We start from the raw sequence: 23,651 nt of genomic DNA, 5'->3' as shown, positions 1-23,651 counted from the left end.
GAACAAATTAATGACCTAGAAGACAAAGTAATGGAAAGCAAGGAAGCTGAATAAGAGAGAGAAAGAATTATGCAAAATGAGATTTGACCTAGGGAAATCAGTGACTCCATCAAATGTAGTAATATTCATATTATAAGAGTCCCAGTAAAAGAAGAGAGAGAGAAGGGGTAAGAAAATTTATTTGAAGCAAGAATAGCTGAAAACTTCTCTAATCTGGGGATGGCAACAGATACCAAGATCTAAGAGGCACAGAAAAAACTCCCATCAAAATCAACAAAAGCAGGCCCACATCAAAACACATTGTAATTAAATTTGCAAAATACACCAATCAAGAAAACAAAAGCAGGAAAACAAATCAGAAGCTTCCATGAGTAATCTCTTAAGGTTACTGGGAGTTTTTAAACAGAAACTTTGTAAGCCAGAAGAGAGTGGCATGATATATTCAATGTGGTGGGAAAAATCTGCAGTCAAGAGTACTCTATCGAGCAAGCCTATTACCTAGAATAGAAGGACAGATAGAGTTTTCCAGATAAACAAAAACTAAAGGAGTTTGTGAAACTAGCCCTGCAAGAAATATTAAACACACACACACACACACACACACACACACACACACACACCAAAACCAAAGGCAAAACCACTAATAAACATGCAAAGAAGAGAACAAAATCCAAATATATCACTAAAGAAAATCAGCAAAACATCAAAGACCCAAAAAAGAATCAGAGAAAATTTCCAGAAACAACCACAAAACAAGTTGCAAAATGACACATACATATCTATCAATAATTGCTTTGGATGTAAATGGACTAAATGCTCCAATCAAAAGACATAGGATGTCAGAATGGATTAAAAAACAAGTCTATATTCTGCCTATAAGAGACTCCTTTTCGACTTAAAGATACCTGCAGATTGAAAGTGAGATGAAGAAACATTTATCGTGCCAATAGATGTCAAAAGAAAGAATAGCAATACTTATATCAGAGAAAATAGATTTCAAAACAAAGCTGTAACAAGAGATAAAGAAGGGCCTTATAACAAAGTGGACAAACAGGAGATCTATCAATTGTAAATATTTATGTACCTAACATGGGAGCACCCAGATACATAAAACAATTAATGACAAACATAAAGAACTAGTTGGTAATAATACAAGAAAATTGTATGGCACTTTATTTTTATTTTATATGTATATTTTAATTGGAATTAGTTGCTTTTATTCCTAGTCACAAAAGTATCCATGAACACAGTGTACAATTTGGATATTTTAGGAAGGCATAGAAATCCCTAATTCAGTACTTTAACACCCCATTTATATAAATAGGCAGAAAGTTAACAAGGAAACAGTGGCTTTAAATGACACACTGGGCCATGGGCAATGGACTAAAGAGATATTCAGAATGTTCCATCCTTAAACAGCAGAATACAGATCTGGAATATTCTCTAGAATATATCATGTATTAGGCCACAAAACAGGCCTTAATAAGTACAAAAAGATTGAAGTCCTACCATGCACCTTTCCCGACCACAATACTATGAAACTAGAAGTCAACTACAAAAAACAGTCTGGAAAGACCACAAAAACATGGAGGTGAAATAACATCCATCTATCAATGAGTGGGCCAACCAGGAAATAAAAGAAGGAATTTCAAAACACATGGAAACAAGTGAAAATGAAAATTCAATTTTCCAAAACCTTTAAGATGCAGCCGAAGTGATTCTAAGACGGAAGTATATAGCAATGCAGGCCTACCTCAAGACACAAGAAAAATCTCAAACTACCTGACCTTACATGTAAAGCAGCTAGAAAAAGAACAACAGCTAGAAAAAGAACAACAAACGAAGCCTAAAGCCAGCAGAGGAAGAAAATAATAAAAATTAGAGCAAAAATAGGGGTGTCTGGGTGCCTGAGTTGGTTAAGCGGCCAACTCTTGATTTTGGCTCAGGTCATGTTCTCAGGGTCCTGGAGTTGAGCCCTGCTTCAGACTCCAACCTCAGCAAGGAATCTACTGGAGGATTCTCTCTCTCCCTTTTCCTTTGCCCGGTCCCCCCCACCTTCTATAAAAAATATTAGAGCAGAAATAAATGATATATAAACTATACAAAGATAAAAATAGAACAGATCAATGGTAGCTGGTTCTTTGAAAAATTAATAAAATTGACAAGGCTCTAGCCATAGTTATCAAAAAGAAAAGGGAAAGACCCAATTAGAATCACAAATGACACAGGAGAAATACCAATAATGCAGAAATGCAAACAATTATAAGGGAATATTATGAAAAATATATGCCAACAAATTGGACAACCTAGAAGAAATGGATAAATTCCTAGAAACATATAAATTATGAAAACTGAAGCAGGAAGAAATTAGAGCAGACCAATAACCAGCAGACGACTTGAATCACTAATCCAAAAACTCAGAACAAACACAAGTCTAGGACCAGATGGATTCAGAGGCAAATTCTACCAAGCGTTTAAAGAAAGAGTTAGTACACATTCTTTTCAATCCATTCCAAAATACAGAAAAGGAAGGAAAATTTCCAAATTCATGTTATGAAGCCAGCATTACCCTGATACCAAGACCAGATAGAGACACCACAAAGAGAATTACAGGCCAATATTCTAGTGTAAAAATCCTTAACAAAAATAGTAGCAAACTGAATCTAACAATACATTAAGAAAATCACCACCATGATCAAATGGGACTTATTCTGGGTTACATGGGTGATTCAATATCTGTAAATCAATCAGTGTAATACACCATCTTAATTAAAGAAAGGATAAGAATCATTATCATCTCAATAGATGTAGGAAAAGCATTTGATGAAATACAACATCCATTCATGATAAAAACCCTCCACAAAGTAGGTTTAGAGGGAACATACCTCAATAATAAAGGGAATATATGAAAAAAATGCACAAATAATATCATAAATGGGGAAAAACCAAGAGAAAAACTTCACGTCTGGTATTGTTGATGCTGGCTATTGCCTAGAATTTTAGTTAGGGCAAGCAAGCCAAAATGCTTACACTGGCTCACATGGACTCACTTTGTGGCCTGAGCTTCCTCACAAGAGGAGGAGCTAAATTCCAAGAAAGCAGCCTGAGATACAGAACAAGGCAGAAGCCGTGTTGCCTTTTGTAGCCTAGCCTTGGAATACACACATCACATTGACCATATTCGGTTCGTTAGTAGCCAGTTACTAAGGTTAGCCCACAGTCTTTTTTTTTTTTTAATGGAATATTTTAAAACCTATTGACACATTTAAAGAACAAAATTTTTAGTGTAATTTACCCACCGGCCATAATTTTCATTATTCCTTTCACATGAAAAATACACTCATCTCCTCCCAGTACCTCCCACAAATCTCAGTTATCATGGCATGGGGTTCAGGATGGAGTCCAAGATCTTGCCATCTTAATCAAGTGCAGCGGGGATAAGGTGCCAGGGTTCTGTAGTCCCTTGAGTGCAAGTCTTCTCAATAGGAATGAAGACTTGAGAATTAAAGAGACAGTTCTCTGCTACTGAAAACACAACATTCTGGTAACTTGCTAAAGACTCTTACATTCAGAAAGAAGATGGAAATCACACTAGTCCATAGCGGGTTTGAAATGCAGCCTAATGCATGCTATCAGTTCTTCAGTGAGGACTTAGTCTTAACCATGGAAATTTTTCTTCATGGCTCTTTGCTGTCTGTCCCCTCTGAGCTCTTGGTTCTGTCCTTAAGAAGTGACTTGTGTTTGCAGCTGTGTTTTCAGCCTGCTTCCTCCCTGTGGGACTTCTAAGACCCAAAGGCCTATTTTCAATCTGTGCTATCTCTTTTAGTCCAGACTCGCAAACAGTGTTTTTGATGCAGTAATTTTCTTAACTTTTTGAGTTTTCCTGTGACTATCAATGGATTTTATGTCAGTAGAAAAGCCACTCTCCCAGGTCTTTTTGAGATAAACTTTTCACCTGAGGTCTCCTGTGAAGCTCATACTCTTAAGATCCTTAAAGAAATTTGAGGCATACCTTAAGTCCTTCTGAGGTCTTAAAAAAACATTTTATAGTCTTGGCTTCATCCATAGGCCATGTTTTCCTGGATTTGTTCTTGACCCAGAATCCATTTCTTTATTTTAGCATTATTTGGCAATTCAGCATATGGAAAGGCCATAAATGTGGAAAAAATATTTGAACCCAGTTAGTCCTGGTTCTTTCATATTGAATAGACCTTCTTTAGTTTATTTTTCATATCAATTTTACTTTCAAGTGGTTTGTGGCATGAGTTCCTTTTCCTCTAGTGTCATTTTCTTCACTTACCTAGAACCCTTGCTGTCAGCCTCTTCAAGGGCCATCAGGTTTCCACTAACAGTCTCTTGGAAGCTCTTTTGGTTTTCATTCTTACTCTTCTCTACATCCTTTCAAGTTCCACCTATCTCTTGGTTCAAAGGAGGTTTAGGTTTAATTTTTTTTAATGGCAGCACTCTATTTTTAATATCAGTTATCTGTGCCAGTTGTTTATTGCTGCATAATAAACCACCTCAAAACCTAGTTGCTCAAAACAGCATTTATTTGGTTCACAAGTGTTTAGTTTAAGCAAAGCTGAATAAGGCCAACTCATTTCTTCTTCATTTGGTATCAGCTGAGATGACTGGAAGCTGGGGACTAGAACCATCTAAAACCATGTTCATACAAATGTTTGGCTGTTGAAGCTGGCTTTTGGCTAGGATGTTAGCTGGGTCAGTCTCAGCTGAAATGTCTACATGAAGACACACCAGGTGGCCTGGGCTTCCCCACAGCAGCTAGATTCTAAGGGTTAGTTTCCCTAGAAAAAGAATGTCAATGGAAGCTATATCACATTTTTTAACCTAGCCTTAAAAATCACACAGCAGTTCTGCTGAATTCTATTCACTGGAAACCAGTTACTAAGGTCCGCACATTTTAAGGGGAGGGATTATCATGGGCGAAGTATCAAAGAATTTATAAAACCGCCACATCCACTCACCTTGTCTTATCAATCATATCCAGAAGAAAGAAGTTCTTCACAACTCAGCATCAGTGAAAATCTGTCAGGTTTTTGGTTGTTTTTGTTGCTTAGTATGTTCTCTTGTTTTGTGGGAAGTAACAGAGGATTATAAGATAACACTATTCAGTTAGGTATTCTTTATTTTTGTCCAAAAGTATATGATTCATCTCACTAAATTTTTATACTGAGAGGTGTGATTTCTTAACCCTGAGAATCCTTTCTCCTGGGAGTGCAATTCAAATTAGTGTAAATCATTTGTAATTCAGAAAAGGGCTTGTGGCATTAGAATCAGTATTTATAGATTCGATAATTAGAGTCTTATTTTCAAAGGCTTCTCTTAGGAAGCATTTATTTTCTCAGACTTACATAAGTCAATATGATATTACTAAAACTTCTTAAAAATTAATGGAGTATTGGGACAACCAAGTGGCTCAGTGGTTTGAATATCTGTCTTTGGTTCAGGGCATGATCCTGGGGTCTTGGGATCGAGTCCTTCATCAGGCTCCCTGTGGAGCTTGTCCATCTGCCTGTATCTCTGCCTCTCTTTCTCTTTCTCTATGTCTCTCATGAATAAATAAATTTTTAAAAATTATGGCATGTTAGGATGGGGGAAAGGGTAAGAGACTTTCTTTTCTTTTTTAAAATTTTATTTAAATTAAATGTCTGTATAAGAGAGTTTCTACTAAGAGGTGACTTACAGGTATTTTATGGAGGAAATATCCGAAGCAGTCATAGAAAAATAAAAGCATAAAATGAAGTACAAATGTTGTGTGGCAAAGACAATGATAGCAGAAATCTATTTTAGTAACTCCTAGTGGTTTTAACTTTGTTCTTGATTTTCTAAGTTCTTCAAGGTTTCACATTTTAAGACTCTACTACAATATAGATTATATTTTATTGCAAGTGAGTTTATTTTAAAATGGGAGTCCCTGGCTGACTTACGCTTTAGAGCATGTGACTCTCTCTTTTTTTTTTTTTTTTAAGATTTTATTTATTTGTTCATGGGAGGCACAGAGACACAGAGAGAGGCAGAGACACAGGCAGAGGGAGAAGCAGGCCCCATGCAGGGAGCTGATGTGGGACTTGATCATCGGTCTCCAGGATCACGCCCCAAGCTGACGGTGGCACTAAACCACTGAGCCACCAGGGCTGCCTGAGCATGTGACTCTTGATCTTGGCATTAAGAATTTGAGCCTACAGTTCAGTTCAGAGACTTAAAAATAAAATATTTAAAAATAATGTTGGTTATAGTTTTTAGTTAAACTATTTTCACTCCACTTCCAAACTGTATTGTTTTATTCATGCAGATTGATGATCTTACAGCAAAACTGGAAACTGAATCTTCAAGATGTCTACACCTGGATGCAAAAAATCAAGTTCTTCAACAAGAGTTATTATCTATGAAAGCAACAGAGAGGAAATGTGAAAAACTAGAAAAGAATAAAAAGAAGTTGGAACAAAAAGTAGTAAACCTCAGAAGTCATTTAGAAGTCAATGTGGTAGAACAGTCAAATAGAAAAGTCTAAACGGGAGATTGAAGAGAGAGCAAGATTGGTTATAGTAGAAAATTTAAAAGAAGTCAATCTATTTTTACAGGTTAATTTATTAATCTGTATGTGATATGCTTGCATTTATTTCACTACAAATTACACTTTGGTTATATGCATTGTGTATGTTGCCTCTGCTTCCTTTACAGCAATCTGTTTGGTAGATTTCTGGAGGCATTCGTTCCTTCCTGTAAAGATTTCTGTTTTCATCATTATTCTCACTAAATTGATCTCCTGAGAATCACTTTATTTTTAAGACCAGTTTGTAGGAATCAAGAGTATTAAGAGGAAAAGAAAAAAATTGTGATTTAAAACTTTTACCGTGGAGTGTCTGGGTGGCTCAGTTGGTTAAGCAGCTGACTCTTGATCTCAGCTCAGGTCTTGGTCTCATGCTTGTGAAATCAAGCCCTGCACTGGGCTCCATATTCCATTCCTGGGTTATTCTTCTTTTTTTAAGATTCTATTTTTTTTTAATTTACTTGTTTATTTATTTATTGAGCATGAGCAGGGGGATTGGCAGAGGGAGAGAAAGAATCCTGGGCAGATTCCATACTGGGTGTGACACAGGGCTTGGCCTCAGGACCCCTGAGAACATGCTCTGAGAAGAAATCAAGAATCGGGTTATTCTTAGGTTGTACTATGCACTTTTTAAAATTTTTAATTGATTCTCTTGTTCTTTGAATTATCAGATCACACTACTACTAATATAAGAATGATTGAACTTTATTTTTATCATTCAGATTTAATTCAGGTGACATTGATGATAAATATTTTACACTTAACCTTTTTTTTTTCTCAAATTCCTCTCTGAATCATTGACTCACAACTAAAGGAAAGAAATATACTATAATTTTCCAGGTTATAGCTGTTTTAAAACTGTGTTTTTAATTTGCTTTAGACACAAGCAGCATCTCAAGAAAACTTAGAACAGTTAAGAGAAAGTAATAATGCTTCAATAAGAGGTCAACTGGAACTAAGAATTAAAGAGCTAGAATCTGAAATATCCAAAATCAAAAATTCTCAAGAAGATAAAGCAGAATTGGAAAAATACAGGCAACTCTACGTAGGGGAATCAAAAATTCGAATGTCATTGACAAATAAACTGAGCAAGTAAGTTAAAACAGAATCATAGAAAATAGATTTAGCTTATTAATTTGTCTCTAAAGCATAATTTTTATGGAGATGGGTTTATGAGATGAGTAGGAAGTAAGGAAGTGAAAACCAGTTGAATAGTATAATTTTGGAAAATAATGTTTGTAAATAAACTTAACTTTATATGTTCATCCAGGACAGTTAGCCTCTTTCCTCCATTTTGGGGGGGTGGTGGTATATGACTTTATTTTTTCCCCTTAATATTCTCAGTTAATCTGGTCTCATCATCTTTACAAACTAATTGTTTAAAGCTTTATAATTTGGACAGCATATTATTATAAAATTGTTTGTCAGAATTACCCTAAATAGAAATATTAGTGAGTTTGTTTTTGGAAGATTACATCTTTAACCCAAAAGATCAAGTGCCAATACTGCACATCCTGGCAGATTGGTAAATTAACTTTCTTGATTGTATCTTTGGTATTATTACTAGAGAGCCTTGGGGTGCGGGGACTATCCTTTGTAGCTTTTCTAATTTATATAAAGGTGTACATGTGAAATACAGAAAGATTCACATATGGGTGAAAGGCAGTATAAATCCCAAAGTGGTGATACCTGGGTGGCTCAGAGGTTGGGTGTCTGCCTTTGGCTCAGGGCATGATCCTGGTCCAGGGATCAAGTCCCGCTTCGGGCTCCCTGCAGGGAGCCTGCTTCTCCCTCTGCCTGTGTCACTGCCTCTCTCTGTGTCTCATGAATAAATAAATAAAATGCTAAAAAATAAATAAATAAAAATAAATCTCAACGTAGCTAAAAAATAGCATCATGGTGGGCATGAGGGGGCGTGTGGAAGATAAAAAGAGCAGATTCTATCTCCAGGGCCTTGGTAACTGTTATCAGCTAATTGCCTCTGGAGCTGTTTCAGTCCTTTCTGATCACAGCTCTGTGATCTACCTGGCCCCTAGAGATGATTGGTCTGAGTTATTCCTTGGTGCCAAATACTCAATTTCTCTGAGGTAATGAGTGAAATGTACAAGAGTGGTGAAAGCACATCCTTGAAAATGTCTTTGAGGGATGTTATTTTTATGTCTCTAAACTGGTTTAATAAATATAAATATGTGTAATGGCATCCTCCAGAATCTTGTAGTTACATCCATTCCAGAAGGTAGCAAGTATTACCTGTCAGTCCATGTACATCATGGACAGCCATTTCTTTCCCTCCCCTAATTTGAATTTCTTGTTAGTTAAGAATCCCTAGAATCATATATACTCCTTTGGAACAGTTTTAAACCTATGATTATATATAGTTGCTCTGCTCTGTCACATTTTCAGCATTAAAACACTGTTTAATGGCACATTCTGTTTACTATTACGGAAACTTTAAAAAATGCAGGTCATTTAGGAATGATTTGGAGAAAAATGAAATACTAAGCATTTGTGTTGTGTAATCTTCACAGGACTAGTGAGAGGCTGGCAGATATCACTACCAAATATCTGGTGGAGAAACAGCAGAACAGACCTTTCCACAGCACTCTTACTATGAGACCCGTCTTGGAACTGCCTTATGTTGGAAATCTGACTAGTAGTTTACTGCTGGATAGAAATGTTACTCCAAGAGAAAATGTAGTGATTCCTACCTCAAGCTCATGCCCTTCAAATAAAAGCATTGATACTTACTTGACCAAGGTCAGTTATATTATCTTTTCTTGAGTTTCAGATTTCTAATAAAATTTTTGTTTGTACTTTGGTGAAATTCTGAGTTAACTGAATAATGCTCACTAAGTAAAAGTGATACTTGTTTGTGCTAATAAGGAAATGGGACAGAAATTTTATGGTATTTTTTTAGTTCCTGGAGCTCTTATTTTCAAGAGATACCTATTATTAATTTTATTCAATAAATACAACTAAACTGGCACATTCTATCTTATTATTTTTAAAAGATTTTATGTATATGAGAGAGAAGAGACTGTGCTCACAGGCCAGGCAGGGAGAGAGGCAGAGAGAGGGGGAGAATCTCAAGCAGACTCCCCACTGAGCGTGGAGCCTGACTCGGGGCTTGATCCCATGACTCCAAGATGATGATCTGAGCTGGAATCAAGAGTTGGATTCTTTCAGGGAAATACAAATCAAAACCACAATGAGATACCACCTCACACCAGTGAGAATGGGGAAAATTAACAAGGCAGGAAACCACAAATGTTGGAGAGGATGCGGAGAAAAGGGAACCCTCTTACACTGTTAGTGGGAATGTGAAATGGTGCAGCCACTCTGGAAAACTGTGTGGAGGTTCCGCAAAGAGTTAAAAATAGATCTGCCCTACATATGACCCAGCAATTGCACTGCTGGGGATTTACCCCAAAGATTCAGATGCAATGAAACACCGGGACACCTGCACCTCGATGTTTCTAGCAGCAATGTCCACAATAGCCAAACTGTGGAAGGAGCCTCGGTGTCCATCGAAAGATGAATGGATAAAGAAGATGTGGTTTATGTATACAATGGAATATTACTCAGCCATTAGAAACGACAAATACCCACCATTTGCTTCAACGTGGATGGAACTGGAGGGTATTATGCTGAGTGAAGTAAGTCCGTCGGAGAAGGACAAACAGTGTATGTTCTCATTCATTTGGGGAATATAAATAATAGTGAAAGGGAATAGAAGGGAAGGGAGAAGAAATATGTGGGAAATATCAGAAAGGGAGACAAAACATAAAAGACTCCTAACTCTGGGAAACGAACAAGGGGTGGTGGAAGGGGAGGAGGGCGGGGGGTGGGAGTGAATGGGTGACGGGCACTGAGGGGGACACTTGATGGGATGAGCACTGGGTGTTATTCTGTATGTTGGTAAATTGAACACCAATAAAAAATTAATTTATTAAAAAAAAAGAGTTGGATGCTCTACCAACTGAACCACCCAGGCACCCCCAAACAGACACATTTTAAATTTCTTGAAATGCTATGTTAAATTGGATTTTGGAAAGTAAATATTATTACATACTAACCAGAAGTACACTTAGATGCTTTAACTTATTTTCTGATTAGCAATAGTTTTTATAACAAGTTTAAAGTTTGTTGTAACCCAATTTTTCCACCCCTGTGCATAAGTGAATGATTAGAATCCAAATGCTTAACCATGTAGGAATGTTTATTATTTTAACAATTCCATGGTAAGTCCTTTTTATGAATTATATAAACTTGTAACGCTAAAAAGATTGATTTTTCTTTTTATGTTATATGTTTTGGGGGCACCTGTGTGACTCAGTGGTTGAGCATCTGCTTTTGACTCAGGTCGTGATCCAGGGATCCTGGGATTGAGTCCTGCATCAGGCTCCCTGTAGGAAACCTGCTTCTCCCTCTGCCTATGTCTCTGCTTCTCTCTCTGTGTTTCTCATGAATAAATAAATAAAAGCATTTTCTTACATGAGAGTACATCCTTAATTGCTGTCTTCAGTGAAGTTCCAGAACCAAGAGCATGGAGTCCATGAGGAGGATTGGTTTCAAATAAATCCGGGCTGACATAGTGAGGCATCTAGCAAAACTTGTATCTCCTTCCTCTGCTCTGCACATTTCCTTTATAGGATGTTTACATGTAGCTAAAATTCATAACCACCACTGAGTTGGGGTACTGGGGGAAGGTGGAGAATGACTCTGCTTGGTTTACTCATCCCAGGCTAGGCTCTTCCCCTTCCTCACCAAATCGTCTCCCTTTGAGGGGGCCCAGACAGACTAAGTTCAGGTCCTAGAGACCCCTTACCTGCATACAGAGCCTACTCTGAGGTGGAGTTTACCCCAAGATGGACTACAACCATCCCCTGACTCTTAGTATAGCCAAATTCAATCTCAGACAGCCTCCCTTTCCAGGAATCTCCCACCCCTAAGACACCTCAACATCTTCAACACCATTCAGGGTTATGGAGGTGCTGCCATGTCCTTAGCTCAATGCCCAAACTAGCAGTGCAGGGACGAGAAGGCCATCAGCCCTTGGATTGGACCCTTTTCTGTGACTCCTATGATCTTCCACCTGTTTTAAACTCTACAGCCAAGAAATCTTTGGACCCCAGGGCCGCTTTGTAACGATGTTTAAAAGTTCAAGTAATCTTCAAAACACCTCCCCCGTACCCTTTAAGAACTCACTATTGTGAAAGATGAAGGGGCTGAGAGCTTTTCCAGATTAAAAAAGACTAAAGAAAAATGACAACTAAATGCAGTGTGTGATCCCAGACTAGGAGTGGGGTGGGAAATGTTAAGAGAGAACATCATGAAAACAGCTAGTGAAATTAAAATTTGGAGATAAAATGTTTAAGGATAGAGGATGATATCTGCAACTTTACCTCAAATGGTTCAGCAATTATATATAGAGACACAGATCTATAAATAGATAGATGGGTAGAAGGAAAGCTAACGTGGCATGATATTAACAATCGGTAAACCTAGGTAAAAGGTATAGGATAATTCTTTATATTTATTTTGCAATTTTTTTGTAAATTTGAAATTATTTCAAAATAAGTTTTTAGGGGTGCCTGGGTGGCTCAGTTCGTTAAATGTCTGCCTTTGGCTCTGGTCATGATTCCAGAGTCCTGGGATCAAGCCCTGCATCGGGCTTCCTGCTCAGCTGGGAGTCTGCTTCTTCCTCTAAACTTCACCTCACTCTCATGTTCTCCCTGTCTCTCTCAAAATAAATAAATGAAATCTTTCAAAATAAGTCTTTTAAAAAACCCCCAAGTCCCATTGACCTTTGACCTATATGACCAGGCTCACGTTCAGTGAGGACTCTGCGCCTTCTAGGCTGTGAGATGAAGGGATCCCAAGGAGATAGGCTGCTCGGTTCTTCCCTTTGAGACTAGAGTTCTGTCTCTCTGTCTCTGTTTCTCAAACACACAAACACACACACATACACACACCCCTCTGAATATCAAATCTCACTCTCACTCCCATGGTCTGGTCTATATCTCTTTGGCTTTATGTTGCCTTGTTTATTTGTTTGTTTTTTTTTTTTTTTGCTTGCTTATTTTTGAACTATTTCTCACTCTTTTTTTAAAAAAAAAAGATTGTATGTATGTATTTATTTATGAGACACACACACACACGCAGAGAGAGAGAGAGAGAGAGAGAGAGGCAGAGACACAGGCAGAGGGAGAAACAGGCTCCATGCAGGGACCCCGATGTGGGACTCGATCCCGGGACTCCAGGATCATGCCCTGGGCCAAAGGCAGGCACTAAACCGCTGAGCCACCCAGGAATCCCCAAACTATTTCTCTTTTTGAAACTGAGAGGAGAACTTTCAGAACAGCATGTTGTACTTCTAATCCATCCTGGGCATGGATTTTTTTTTTTTTTTGATTTATCCTGTTTAAAGTTTTCTGATTATCTTGACTCTGTATTTCATTGTATTTGAGATGATTTCAGTCCATATTGGTTCAAATATTTTTTTCCACTCTATGCTATTTCTCCTTTACTTCCAAGGCTCCGATGAACCAAACGTTAGAGCTATTCAAAATTGTCCTGCTGGCTTACCACAATGCTGCTTTTTTTTTTTTTTTTTCTTGACCGAGCTTCCATAAATCCAAAGTTGAAGCATGGCTTAGCTGGGTTCTCTGCTTCAGGGTCTCACCTTAATGCAATCTAGTTGTTAACTTATTCTGAGGTCTCATCAAAAACATAACTCAGGAAATAGCTACTTCCAAGCTCAGACTGTTGGCAAAATCCAGTTCCTTACAGCTGCAGAACTGAAAGTTTAAATTTCTTAGTAGAGGTTGCCCACAGTTTCTTCCTATATGGGGGTTCCTAAATACAACCACTTGTTTCCTCTGAGCCTGCAAAGGAGAGACAGAGAGGCAGATCTGTTAACAAGACAGGGGATAATTTAATATAACACAGTATAATTGTGGAAATGACATCCCATCACCTTTGTCATATTCCATTGGTTAGAAGCAAATCAGAGGTCACGTCCATACTCAAGGACATAAACATAGACATGGACTTGAGGAGACATGAGGGATCATGGAGGCATCTTTAAGTCTGTCTGCCACATCACAAAGGAAGCTGCAGACCAATCTGTAGCCTGATATGTCTAGGGCTACAAGCCTTAGCAAGACATAGTCCTGAAGAGGTAGAGAGGCAAATACAGACTGAGGCTGGCAGCTAGAATCTCAGTTAAGCTTCCTACAGGATCAGAGACCAGATTTGTGATGGCTGGAATATCATTGCAAGACAGGAGACCTGGAATGTTAGTATAAAACCTGGCATGGTTCTAGAATATCAACCTTAAAACGCAGGTGAAGGCAACACAATAAAGTGCTGGGTAAGCCCTGAGGGAGAGAGAGAAGGAAGAGGAAAGAGATTCGGAGACAGACAAGTAAAAACACTGAAATTTTGTTTGCACACCAAAATTTCAAAATTCATGAGGTAACATAAACCAAAAAGACAGTGATCAAACTCAACAAATGCCCTATGAATCTATTCCAGATGAAAATAATTTTAAAGTCAGACAAAGATAACTATGGTTAGGATGCTTAAGGAAATAAATGAAAGATTCACTTCCACATAGACACCAGAAAATTATGAAATTAAAATAGGTCAAAGTTAAATAAGAAAAACTGACTATTCTAAAAATTTAGAAATACTAGAAAAAAAATATAGACCTTGAAAGAAGAAAGCTTATTGCTGAAATAAATCTTAGGCTAAATATTATTCCCAGACTGAATTATAGACAAAATATAGTGGAAGAGAGTATAAGAGCATTTCTACACAAAGTAGCAATGGGCTAATAACTTCAGGATAAGCATCATTCTAGAAGTTTCATAGAACAAAAAACTTCAGGCTCAACCCACACCCACTGAGATACTCAACACTTTCACAAATTCCCCAGGTAATTCATATGCACATTGAATTTCAGATGTGCTGCCTTAAGGCAGTGGAAGAAAATTTTGAGGAATTTGCTCAGAATGCAGAACAGAAGAGAAAGACAAGAAAAACATGTATATGCAAATGCAGTTAAGAGTCAAAGATAGATAAAGGATTCTGTATGCCTGTTATAGGTCAATCCAGTAAAGCAAAAGCAGAAGTATTTGGAGAGATAATAAGTAAGAATTTTTTGGAATCAGGAACCTGGATTTCTCAAATTATAAGAACACTGCAAGTCCTGAGCAGGACAAATACAGATGATTTCTGTCTCTCCCTTGCTGTATTCTACTTTATTGTTGAGGTACTCCTCCATTGGATAAAAAGTTGTTCCTTTCATAGATAATCTGTTAGCTTTCCATGGTAACTTTTAAGAGTCTCTCTTTATCTTAAAATTCTAGCAAAAGCTGCTCTTTTCTTGGTATACTTGGTTGGTTGGGTATACTTGGACTTGGTTGGTCCCTCTTTGTCTCTTCTTGCCACCTGGGGCCTTAGGTCTCAAAAGGTGTGATCAGGTTGCAGGTCTAGGGAAAAGGTAAGAAAGAGGTTCCATAGTCTCCTTTTCACCTGCAACAACGAGGCAAAATCAGCCTTTTCCATATGGTGCATACTACACCTGAGGTAGAAGCCCCACCCATAGGCCTATGGCCTTATAGAAATAATATGTGTTTACTTACTCTGAGAGCCCCTGGGGATATTTGCTTTCTGGACTTAAGGCAAATGTGGGCATTGCTTAAATCCTTGGGGACTTTGATCTGGAGGCCTCTCCATTTATCAACTTCTTTCCACCTCAGTGTTATTTTGCAGCCAGATTTTTTTTTTTAAGATTTTATTTACTTATTCATGAGATACACACACAGAGAGAGGCAGAGACATAGGCAGGACTTGATCCCAGGACCCCAGGATCATGACCTGAGCCAAAGGTAGGCTCAATCACTGAGCCACCCAGGTGCCCCTGCAGCCAGATTTTGAGTAAGTTCTATGATGTTCACTTAGGGAAGTGAAGTAGAATGACATAATCTGAAGTTCCTGTGGTCCGTTGTGTGTCCTCCTCATTGCTTATATCCATCTGCCTCCTGCTTGGACACAAAAGTCTGGTTTCATTCTGTTCCTCTCACTTTGAGTTTCTCACTTTGTAGTACTTTTCAGTTAGGGATGTACATACCATCATTCATCAGACATAACCACCAAATTAAACTTCCTAAAAGTATATACCTGATCATGCCGCACACTTGCTTAAAACATTTTAATAATTCCCAGTCATTTTTCTTTTTTTTCTTTTTTTCCACTAGATGATTTTTTTTAAAGACTGTATTTATTTATTCATGAGAGACACACACAGAGAGAGAGAGAGAGAGAGAGGCAGAGACACAGGCAGAGGGAGAAGGAGGCTCCATGCAGGGAGCCTGATGACTTGATCCTGGTATTCCGGGATCACGCCCTGCTGAAGGCAGATGCTCAACCACTGAGCCACCCAGGTGTCCCTCACTAGATGATTTTTAACTACAGAGTGGATCTGGGTTACAAACACAAAAAAAGCCCAGCATGGACTCTTTTTTTAAGTCTCTGTATTTTTCCTTGTAGAATTCATACAAATTTTGCATTGACCAAAACTATTTAAGACACATAAACACATGTTTCTCAAAGTATTACATAAAATCTGCCTTTCAGAAAAATATTTTGTGCTTTTCCTGTGGTCTCAGCACACTCCCCATGCATTCCTATTTCTGTGTCCACATAGATTTTTGTGTTGAGGAAGTACAAAAACCACAAGGTAAAATTCATGCTCTTGAATATTACATAAAAGGCCTTTGTGACCTGGTCTTGTTGACTTCTCCCACAGATTTCCCACTATTCCCTGACTTGGAGTGACCTGGGTGCTTTGGGTTTTTCTAAAATCAAAATGGGCTTTTTTTTCTTTTTCTGATTACAAAACAAATAAATGCCCTTTGTATAGAACTTTAAACAATATAGGAAAAACCTAAGTAAGAAAGTCAGGCTTATCTCTGTCCACAGAACTAATTATCTTAGATATTAGACTGTAACTCTCTCGCTTTCTCTCAATATATATGTGTGTGTGGGGATCCCTGGGTGGCGCAGCGGTTTGGCGCCTGCCTTTGGCCCAGGGCGTGATCCTGGAGACCTGGGATCGAATCCCACATCGGGCTCCCAGTGCATGGAGCCTGCTTCTCCCTCTGCCTGTGTCTCTGCCTCTCTCTCTCTCTCTCTCTGTGACTATCATAAATAAATAAAAATTTAAAAAAAATATATGTGTGTGTACATGTATGCATAAACATACATTCCTGTACCTGTGTATGTACATGCACACATCAACAAATATATATACATGTGTATTTATGCATATATACATGCATAATTCTATAGGCATGGGCTATAAATGCTGATTTTTTTTTTGTAGTCACCTTTTTGTGGAGTTTTATAGTTTTTTTGTTTTTTTACCAACACATTAGTTACCCAAACCAGATAACTAAAGTTAACAGCCAGGTCTGACTCATAGAATCTCATACAAAGATACTTAGATATTGGGTTTTTTATGTGTAAATATTTAGATAAACATGGACTCCCTTGGGACACTTGGGTGGCTCAGTGGTTGAGCGTCTTGCCTTTGGTTCAAGGCATGATCCAGGAATCCCAGGATTGAGTCCCATATCGGGTTCTCTGCATGGAGCCTGCTTCTCCTCCCTCTGTCTAGGTCTCTACCTCTCTCTCTCTCTCTCTCTGCGTCTCTCATGAATAAACAAATAAAAATCTTTAAAAGAAAAGAAAATGGACTCCCTTCCTATGTACTCTGCATCTGATTTACTCACTTAAATTATATGACATTATACAAAAGCATCCAAATCCAATGGTTTAGGTGCAACTGATTCTTTTAAACTGTTGCTCACTTTTTTTTTTTTTTAAAGATTTTATTTACTTATTCATGAGAGACACACAGAGAGAGGCCGATATACAGGCAGAGGGAGAGGCAGAATCCCTGCAGGGAGCCCAATGTGGGACTCAATCCCATTACCCAAGGATCACGCCCTGACCTGAAGGCAGATGCTCAACAATTGAGCCACCCAGGCACCCCACTTCTTTTATATATAAAGGTGTATTGCAATCTGTTCAGTTGGTCACCCACTGATGGGCTTTCAAGCTCTTTCCAGGTCGCCCTTGCAGTTATCCTTTTTGAATTGGATTTTCACTGAATACATCTATTAATTCTGAGAGGATTAATACTGTTATATTAAGTGCTCCCACCCAGCAATATAATACATAGTTCCATTTAGCCAGATCTTGCTTTATGTGCTTTAGTAAAGTTTTATTGCTTTCTTTTCCTTGAGTCACACTTTTCTTATTTGAATGATGTTCTTGTTCCAAAAACTCCTGCAATTTTTGTTGCTAGAGAACGTTAAAAACTCCTTTCTATTTCCATTCCTAGTTAGTTATTTCTAGTACTGGGAAAAGCAAATGATTAAAAAAAAATCTTTCCTATGTTTGCAGTCAGTTCTCCAAATTACTGTCATGCCTTTGCACTTTAATCTCTGGTCCTGTTGAACAATTGCAATTCCCCACACTGAACCTCTGGGCCTTTGCTCTTTCCGGGAGGTCCTTCCCCTACATCACTGACTCGCCCACATCACCTGTGGAGACTAATCACAGCCGTGTCTCCTCTTGGAAGCCTTCCCCTGACACCCCTGTGTTGTTGGCAGGGTCCTCAGCTGCTTTCTCCCAGTATCTCTGTTCCTGTATGTCTTGTTTGTTTTCTTCACTTTTCATCCCAATTGTCTGTCTATGTACAGTCTCACTCAGTGGACTACAACCTCTGTGGAGTCACGGGTCAGATCTTAAATAAATCAGTGTTATCACATCTGGAACAGTAAATTCTCAAAAAAGAGTGTGGAATTAATCTGCTCTGATTGGAAACAGCTGTTAATGCCAGGCCAGAGAGACCTAACTTTCTAAGGACATCTGATCTTTTCTGCTACATTACACTTGATATTTATAAGTAATTTACAGATACTTGTTCTTTCTATACAGAGCTCCCAGAGGGAATTGATTTAACAATACTTTGTTATGTGAAAATCATGAAGAGGGTGAAGGGCTTGGAGCAGCTACAGAAATCTTGATTCTTGATGGGGAGCATGATTCAAGAATTCATCCTCTCAGTAAATTAATGTTTAATGAATACATACTATAAGCCAAATGCTGTGCCAGGAGCTGTGAATATAGCGGCTTTCGAAACACACAGGATCCCTCCAAAGAGCTTGCAAAACTCAACTACACAATTACACTATTTAAACAAAATATGCAACTTGAAGAATACAGTTTGAATCTTACTTGTGGCATTGGACACTGTGGACTATATCTCTTTAGCACATTTACCCCTATATGGGGGATCCGCTCTTTTCTACTTTTTCTTCTAGAACTACTGCCAAGTCATGTTGTGCCTTCGAGCAAATGAGAAAATCTCACATCTTCTTCTTCACTAGGCAAAAAAAAAAAAAAAAAAAAAAAAAAAAAGTCATCCGTCTTCTTTTTAACTATTTTCATTAAACATCAAGTACTTGATGTATTTATAATAAGTCAATAACCAAAATTTTCATTAAAGGAAGGAAGGAACTATCCTTTCAGTTCTCCCTGCTACTCCTCCTTGCCCTAAAAGTGGACTGAATAATTCCACTCAAAGATTTCCACGTCCTAGTCCCTGGAGCCTGTCAATATGTCAGTTTGTGTGGCAAAGGGCATATTACATGTGTGATTAAGTTAGGGATTTTGAGATGGGAAGACTCTCCTGGATATTCCAAGTGAGTCCAATATAATTACAAGGGTCCTTATAAAGAGAGAGGCAGTAGGGTCAGAGTTAGGTTTTTTTTTTAATAATAAATTTATTTTTTATTGGTGTTCAATTTACCAACATACAGAATAACACCCAGTGCTCATCCCGTCAAGTGCCCCCCTCAGTGCCCGTCACCCATTCACCCCCACCCCCCGCCCTCCTCCCCTTCCACCACCCCTAGTTCGTTTCCCAGAGTTAGGAGTCTTCCATGTTCTGTCTCCCTTTCTGATATTTCCCACTTATTTTTTCTCCTTTCCCCTTTATTCCCTTTCACTATTATTTATATTCCCCAAATTAGTGAGACCTCACCTCAAAAGAAAGAATCAGAAACAGTCCTCTCTCCCACAGAGGTACAAAATTTGGATTACAATTCAATGTCAGAAAGCCAATTCAGAAGCATTATTATAAAGCTACTGGTGGCTCTAGAAAAAAACATAAAGGACTCAAGATACTTCATGACTGCAGAATTTAGATCTAATCAGGCAGAAATTAAAAATCAATTGAATGAGATTCAATCCAAACTAGAGGTCCTAACAACAAGGGTTAACGAGGTGGAAGAACGAGTGAGTGACATAGAAGACAAGTTGATGGCAAAGAGGGAAACTGAGGAAAAAAGAGACAAACAAAAGATCATGAGGATAGATCAAGGGAAATAAGTGACAGCCTGAGGAAGAAAAATCTATGTTTAATTGGGGTTCCGAGGGCGCCAAAAGGGACAGAAGTCCAGAATATGTATTTGAACAAATCATAGCTGAAAACTTTCCTAATCTGGGAAGGGAAACAGGCATTCAGATCCAGGAAATAGAGAGATCCCCCCTAAAATCAATAAAAACCATTCAACACCTCGACACTTAATAGTGAAGCTTGCAAATTCCAAAGATAAAGAGAAGATCCTTAAAGCAGCAAGAGACAAGAAATCCCTGACTTTTATGGGAAGAAGTATTAGGCTAACAGCAGAGCTCTCCACAGAGACCTGGCAGGCCAGAAAGGGCTGGCAGGATATATTCAGGGTCCTAAATGAGAAGAACATGCAACCAAGAATTCAGAATAGAAGGAGAGATAAAGAGCTTCCAAGACAGGCAGGAACTGAAAGAATATGTGACCTCCAAACCAGCTCTGCAAGAAATTTTAAGGGGGACTCTTAAAATTCCCCTTTAAGAAGTCCAATGGAACAGAGTTAGGTTTAAAGAGGTTTTGAAGATATAGGAAGGGGCCAAGGAAAGCTAGTGGTGACCTCTAGAGGCTGGAACAGGTAAGGAAATGGATTATCCCATAAAGCCTCCAATGAGTGTGGTGGTTCTGCAGGCCTCTTGATTTTTGGCCCAGTGAAACTCATTTTGGACTTTTGACCTCTAGAACTGTGAGGATAAATATGTGTTGTTTTAAGTCACTAACTTTGTGTTAATTTATTACAGCAACAACAGGAAGCTAATACAAAGAAACAAAGTAGCTAAACTAAGGTGCTGGCCCCAGTAGACTATTCCAAGAAGTATGGTGGGACCCATCCCACAGGGACAACTCAACTAAGGCAGTTCATTTTATAAGAGTCAAGTTGGAAATATCCAGTAACAACCAAGGACCACAAAATAAAATTCATAAATAAGATGTAATCCAGGGATCCCTGGGTGGCGCAGCGGTTTGGCGCCTGCCTTTGGCCCGGGGCTGATCCTGGAGACCCGGGATCGAATCCCACATCGGGCTCCCGGTGCATGGAGCCTGCTTCTCCCTCTGCCTGTGTCTCTGCCTCTCTGTCTCTCTCTGTGTGACTATCATTAATAAATAAATAAAATCTTTAAAAAAAAAAAAAAAGATGTAATCCAAGAATCAAGAGTCAAGCAGAGATTGGAGCACTTAAGGCTCGGATAAAAAACAGGAAGGAAGACTGCAGGGTGTTGGTTTGTAGCCCTCTTGGGAGCATCCTGAGTGTTATCTGAAACTGGCCCCTGTACTCAGAGGACAAGGAAAGACTGAACACAGAAGCAGGCCACTCCAGGTCAGCCGGTGGCAGTTTTAATATTAGCAAAGGGAAAGATGCTTATCATAGGAGGCAGCAAAATGAATGGATTTCTGCACCCATCTTCCAATTCTTAGAAGTTTATGAAGAGGCCCTAACTGGGCTCAGTCGTGTATCCTATAGGTAGGCTCAACACCACATCACCATCTCAAGGCTACGTCCTTACAGCTTCTGGCAGTGGAAAAGGCAAATGGGACCCACATTCCCAGGAGATGCTGAGGAGCCTCTGAGTGCCCAGGCCTAGCTCATGGGTCACATGTCTTTGATGATGTTCCCCAACACAGGGTAGCATCATCATGAGAAGATAGCAGTTTAGCCAAAGTTTATTAGAACATGGGCACTAAAAGCTTAAGGAAAGTCTAGACAACTTACCAGAACCTCTTAGTGGAAATGTCTCATTTATTGAAGACTGACTACCAGTGAGTTAGCATACCAGTTAGCATAAGTATTTAGCATAGCATAAGTATTTCATCCAATTTGCATAATAACCCCATGAGTTGAGTGATATAACCCTTGCTTTACTAGTGAAATTCACAGGGGTTAAGTGACTTGTCCAAAGCCACAGAAAATTCTAGAAAGGGGCGCCTAGATGGCTCAGTCAGTTAAGCATCTGCTTTTGGCTCAGGTCAAGATCCCAGGGTCCCAGGATCAAGCTTGGCATCTGGTTCCCGGCTCAGCAGGGAATCTGCTTCTCTCTCTGACCCTCCTCCCTCTCATACTCTCTCTCTCTCTCTCAAATAAATAAATAACATCAAGAAAGAAAGAAAAAGAAAGAAAGAAAGAAAGAAAGAAAGAAAGAAAGAAAGAAAGAAAGAAAGAAAATATGAGGAAGTGAAGGTGGGGTTCACATCATCTCTCCAATCCCAAGAGCCTTGGTCTTTCATCCATACCATGCCACCTTCCTTTCAGGAAAAATGCTTGTTGACTTTTTTTGGTTGTATGCACAGTTCAAAGCAGAAAAACATGATGTCACCTTTTGAGATACTCGTATCAGTAAAAACTTGAAAATGAGGTTAAAAATTAATCAGCAGAGTCAAACCCGGGTGCTCTGCTCTGAGGATGCAGGGCTGGACCTGAGGCTGTCTGACTGCCACGTGGCTCATTATTTATCCTTGTGAAACTCTGTGGAATTATTGGAAAGGGAGGAAGGGACAGAAAATTCTTCAAGTAGCCTTATAGTCTAGGGCTTAAAATACTGGTTTAATGGTGAAGGTAAGTGCTTTTCTTCTTTTTGGGTTGGAGGATAATTACTAATCAATCAGAGATCCATTAAAGGGAAGGAACAGTCCGAGGGGGAGTCAGAGGAAAACCATTAACAGCAGTTTAAGGATTCCCACCTGGAAACGGTTTCTGGTTCCAAAATGAAGAGACTTTCTGAAACGTGCAATCAATTCAATCGATACTCTAGAGAAAGGTTTGAGAGACCACCAGTGCCAATGGACACTGGGCAATGATGCCTTCTCTGAGGATTCTGTATTAACTGTGACACCTTGATGAGTTGGATGGGTTTCACTGTGGGATGAAATACTGGATCAGAACGAACAAGGTTTGGGGTTGGAGGCTGTGGCAAATGAGTCTTCTCAGATTTCTACGTATATTTGAAATTGTCTCTCAAGGAAAGGAGAATATGAAGTCATGATTAAGATTAAGGGCAAGAGGGGCACCTGGGTGGCTCCATGGTTGAGCATCTGCCTTCAGCTTAGAGCGTGATCCTGGGGTCCTAGGATAGAGTCCCACACCGGGCTCCCCACAGGGAGCCTGTTCTCCCTCTGCCTATGTCACTGCCTCTCTCTCTGTGTCTCATGAATAAATAAATAAAATCTTAAAAAATATATTAAGGGCAAGAAAAACATGTATGCTTTTGTTGCTCACCCCGTTTGTTGCCCTCATTGGACAGCTCAGGAGAGGTACCCAGAGAGATTAGTATGATGGTGCTATGGTGGGAAGCCCTAGGTGAAAACGTTGTGAAGTTGCCTTCTCCCAACCTGCCAGAGAAGGTCCCTAGTCCAAAGCGCAGCTGGGCTCTTCTCCTGGAAGAGAAGCCTACGGTTGGAGGAAAGGCCCACAGGCACTCCTACAGATCTCCCGCTGAGCTGAGCTGTGAGTCCCGGGAGGCAGTGACCCAACTGCACTGATTTGAGCGTTAGCCTGCTTTCTAGGATCACCCTCTATTGGTGCTTGATACACTTTTTCTTTTCTTTTTCTCATGATTAAATCCATTAGTGAATTGACAGCCTGACATAAATGACCTA

The 23,651-nt window shown here is 39.0% G+C and overlaps 1 protein-coding gene across 7 annotated transcripts in view; it reads left to right on the top strand.

Moving 5' to 3' along the window:
* The window catches only part of SLC17A2 (solute carrier family 17 member 2), an 80,188-nt gene that overhangs the window by 41,526 nt on the left and 15,011 nt on the right, over positions 1-23,651 (top strand). For 3 of the 7 annotated variants that reach the window (XM_025442464.3, XM_025442474.3, XM_025442482.3), the window contains exons 2-4: positions 6,314-6,602; positions 7,452-7,663; positions 9,100-9,328. Coding sequence is in view for 2 of the 7 variants with exons in the window: in XM_025442445.3 (XP_025298230.1) it covers positions 22,603-22,611 (9 nt within the window). In the remaining 5 variants the exon portion in view is untranslated. Of the gene's footprint in view, positions 1-6,313; positions 6,603-7,451; positions 7,664-9,099; positions 9,329-22,238; positions 22,612-23,651 lie in introns of those variants that run through there. The other 4 variants (XM_025442499.3, XM_025442507.3, XM_025442445.3 and 1 more) reach the window with 3 other exon arrangements.

This window comes from Canis lupus, chromosome 35 (assembly GCF_003254725.2).
Source record: "Canis lupus dingo isolate Sandy chromosome 35, ASM325472v2, whole genome shotgun sequence".
Classification (NCBI taxonomy): Eukaryota; Metazoa; Chordata; class Mammalia; order Carnivora; family Canidae; genus Canis; species Canis lupus.
The sequence above is the reverse complement of the archived record's forward strand: the minus strand, read 5'-3'. Positions and strand labels throughout refer to the sequence as shown.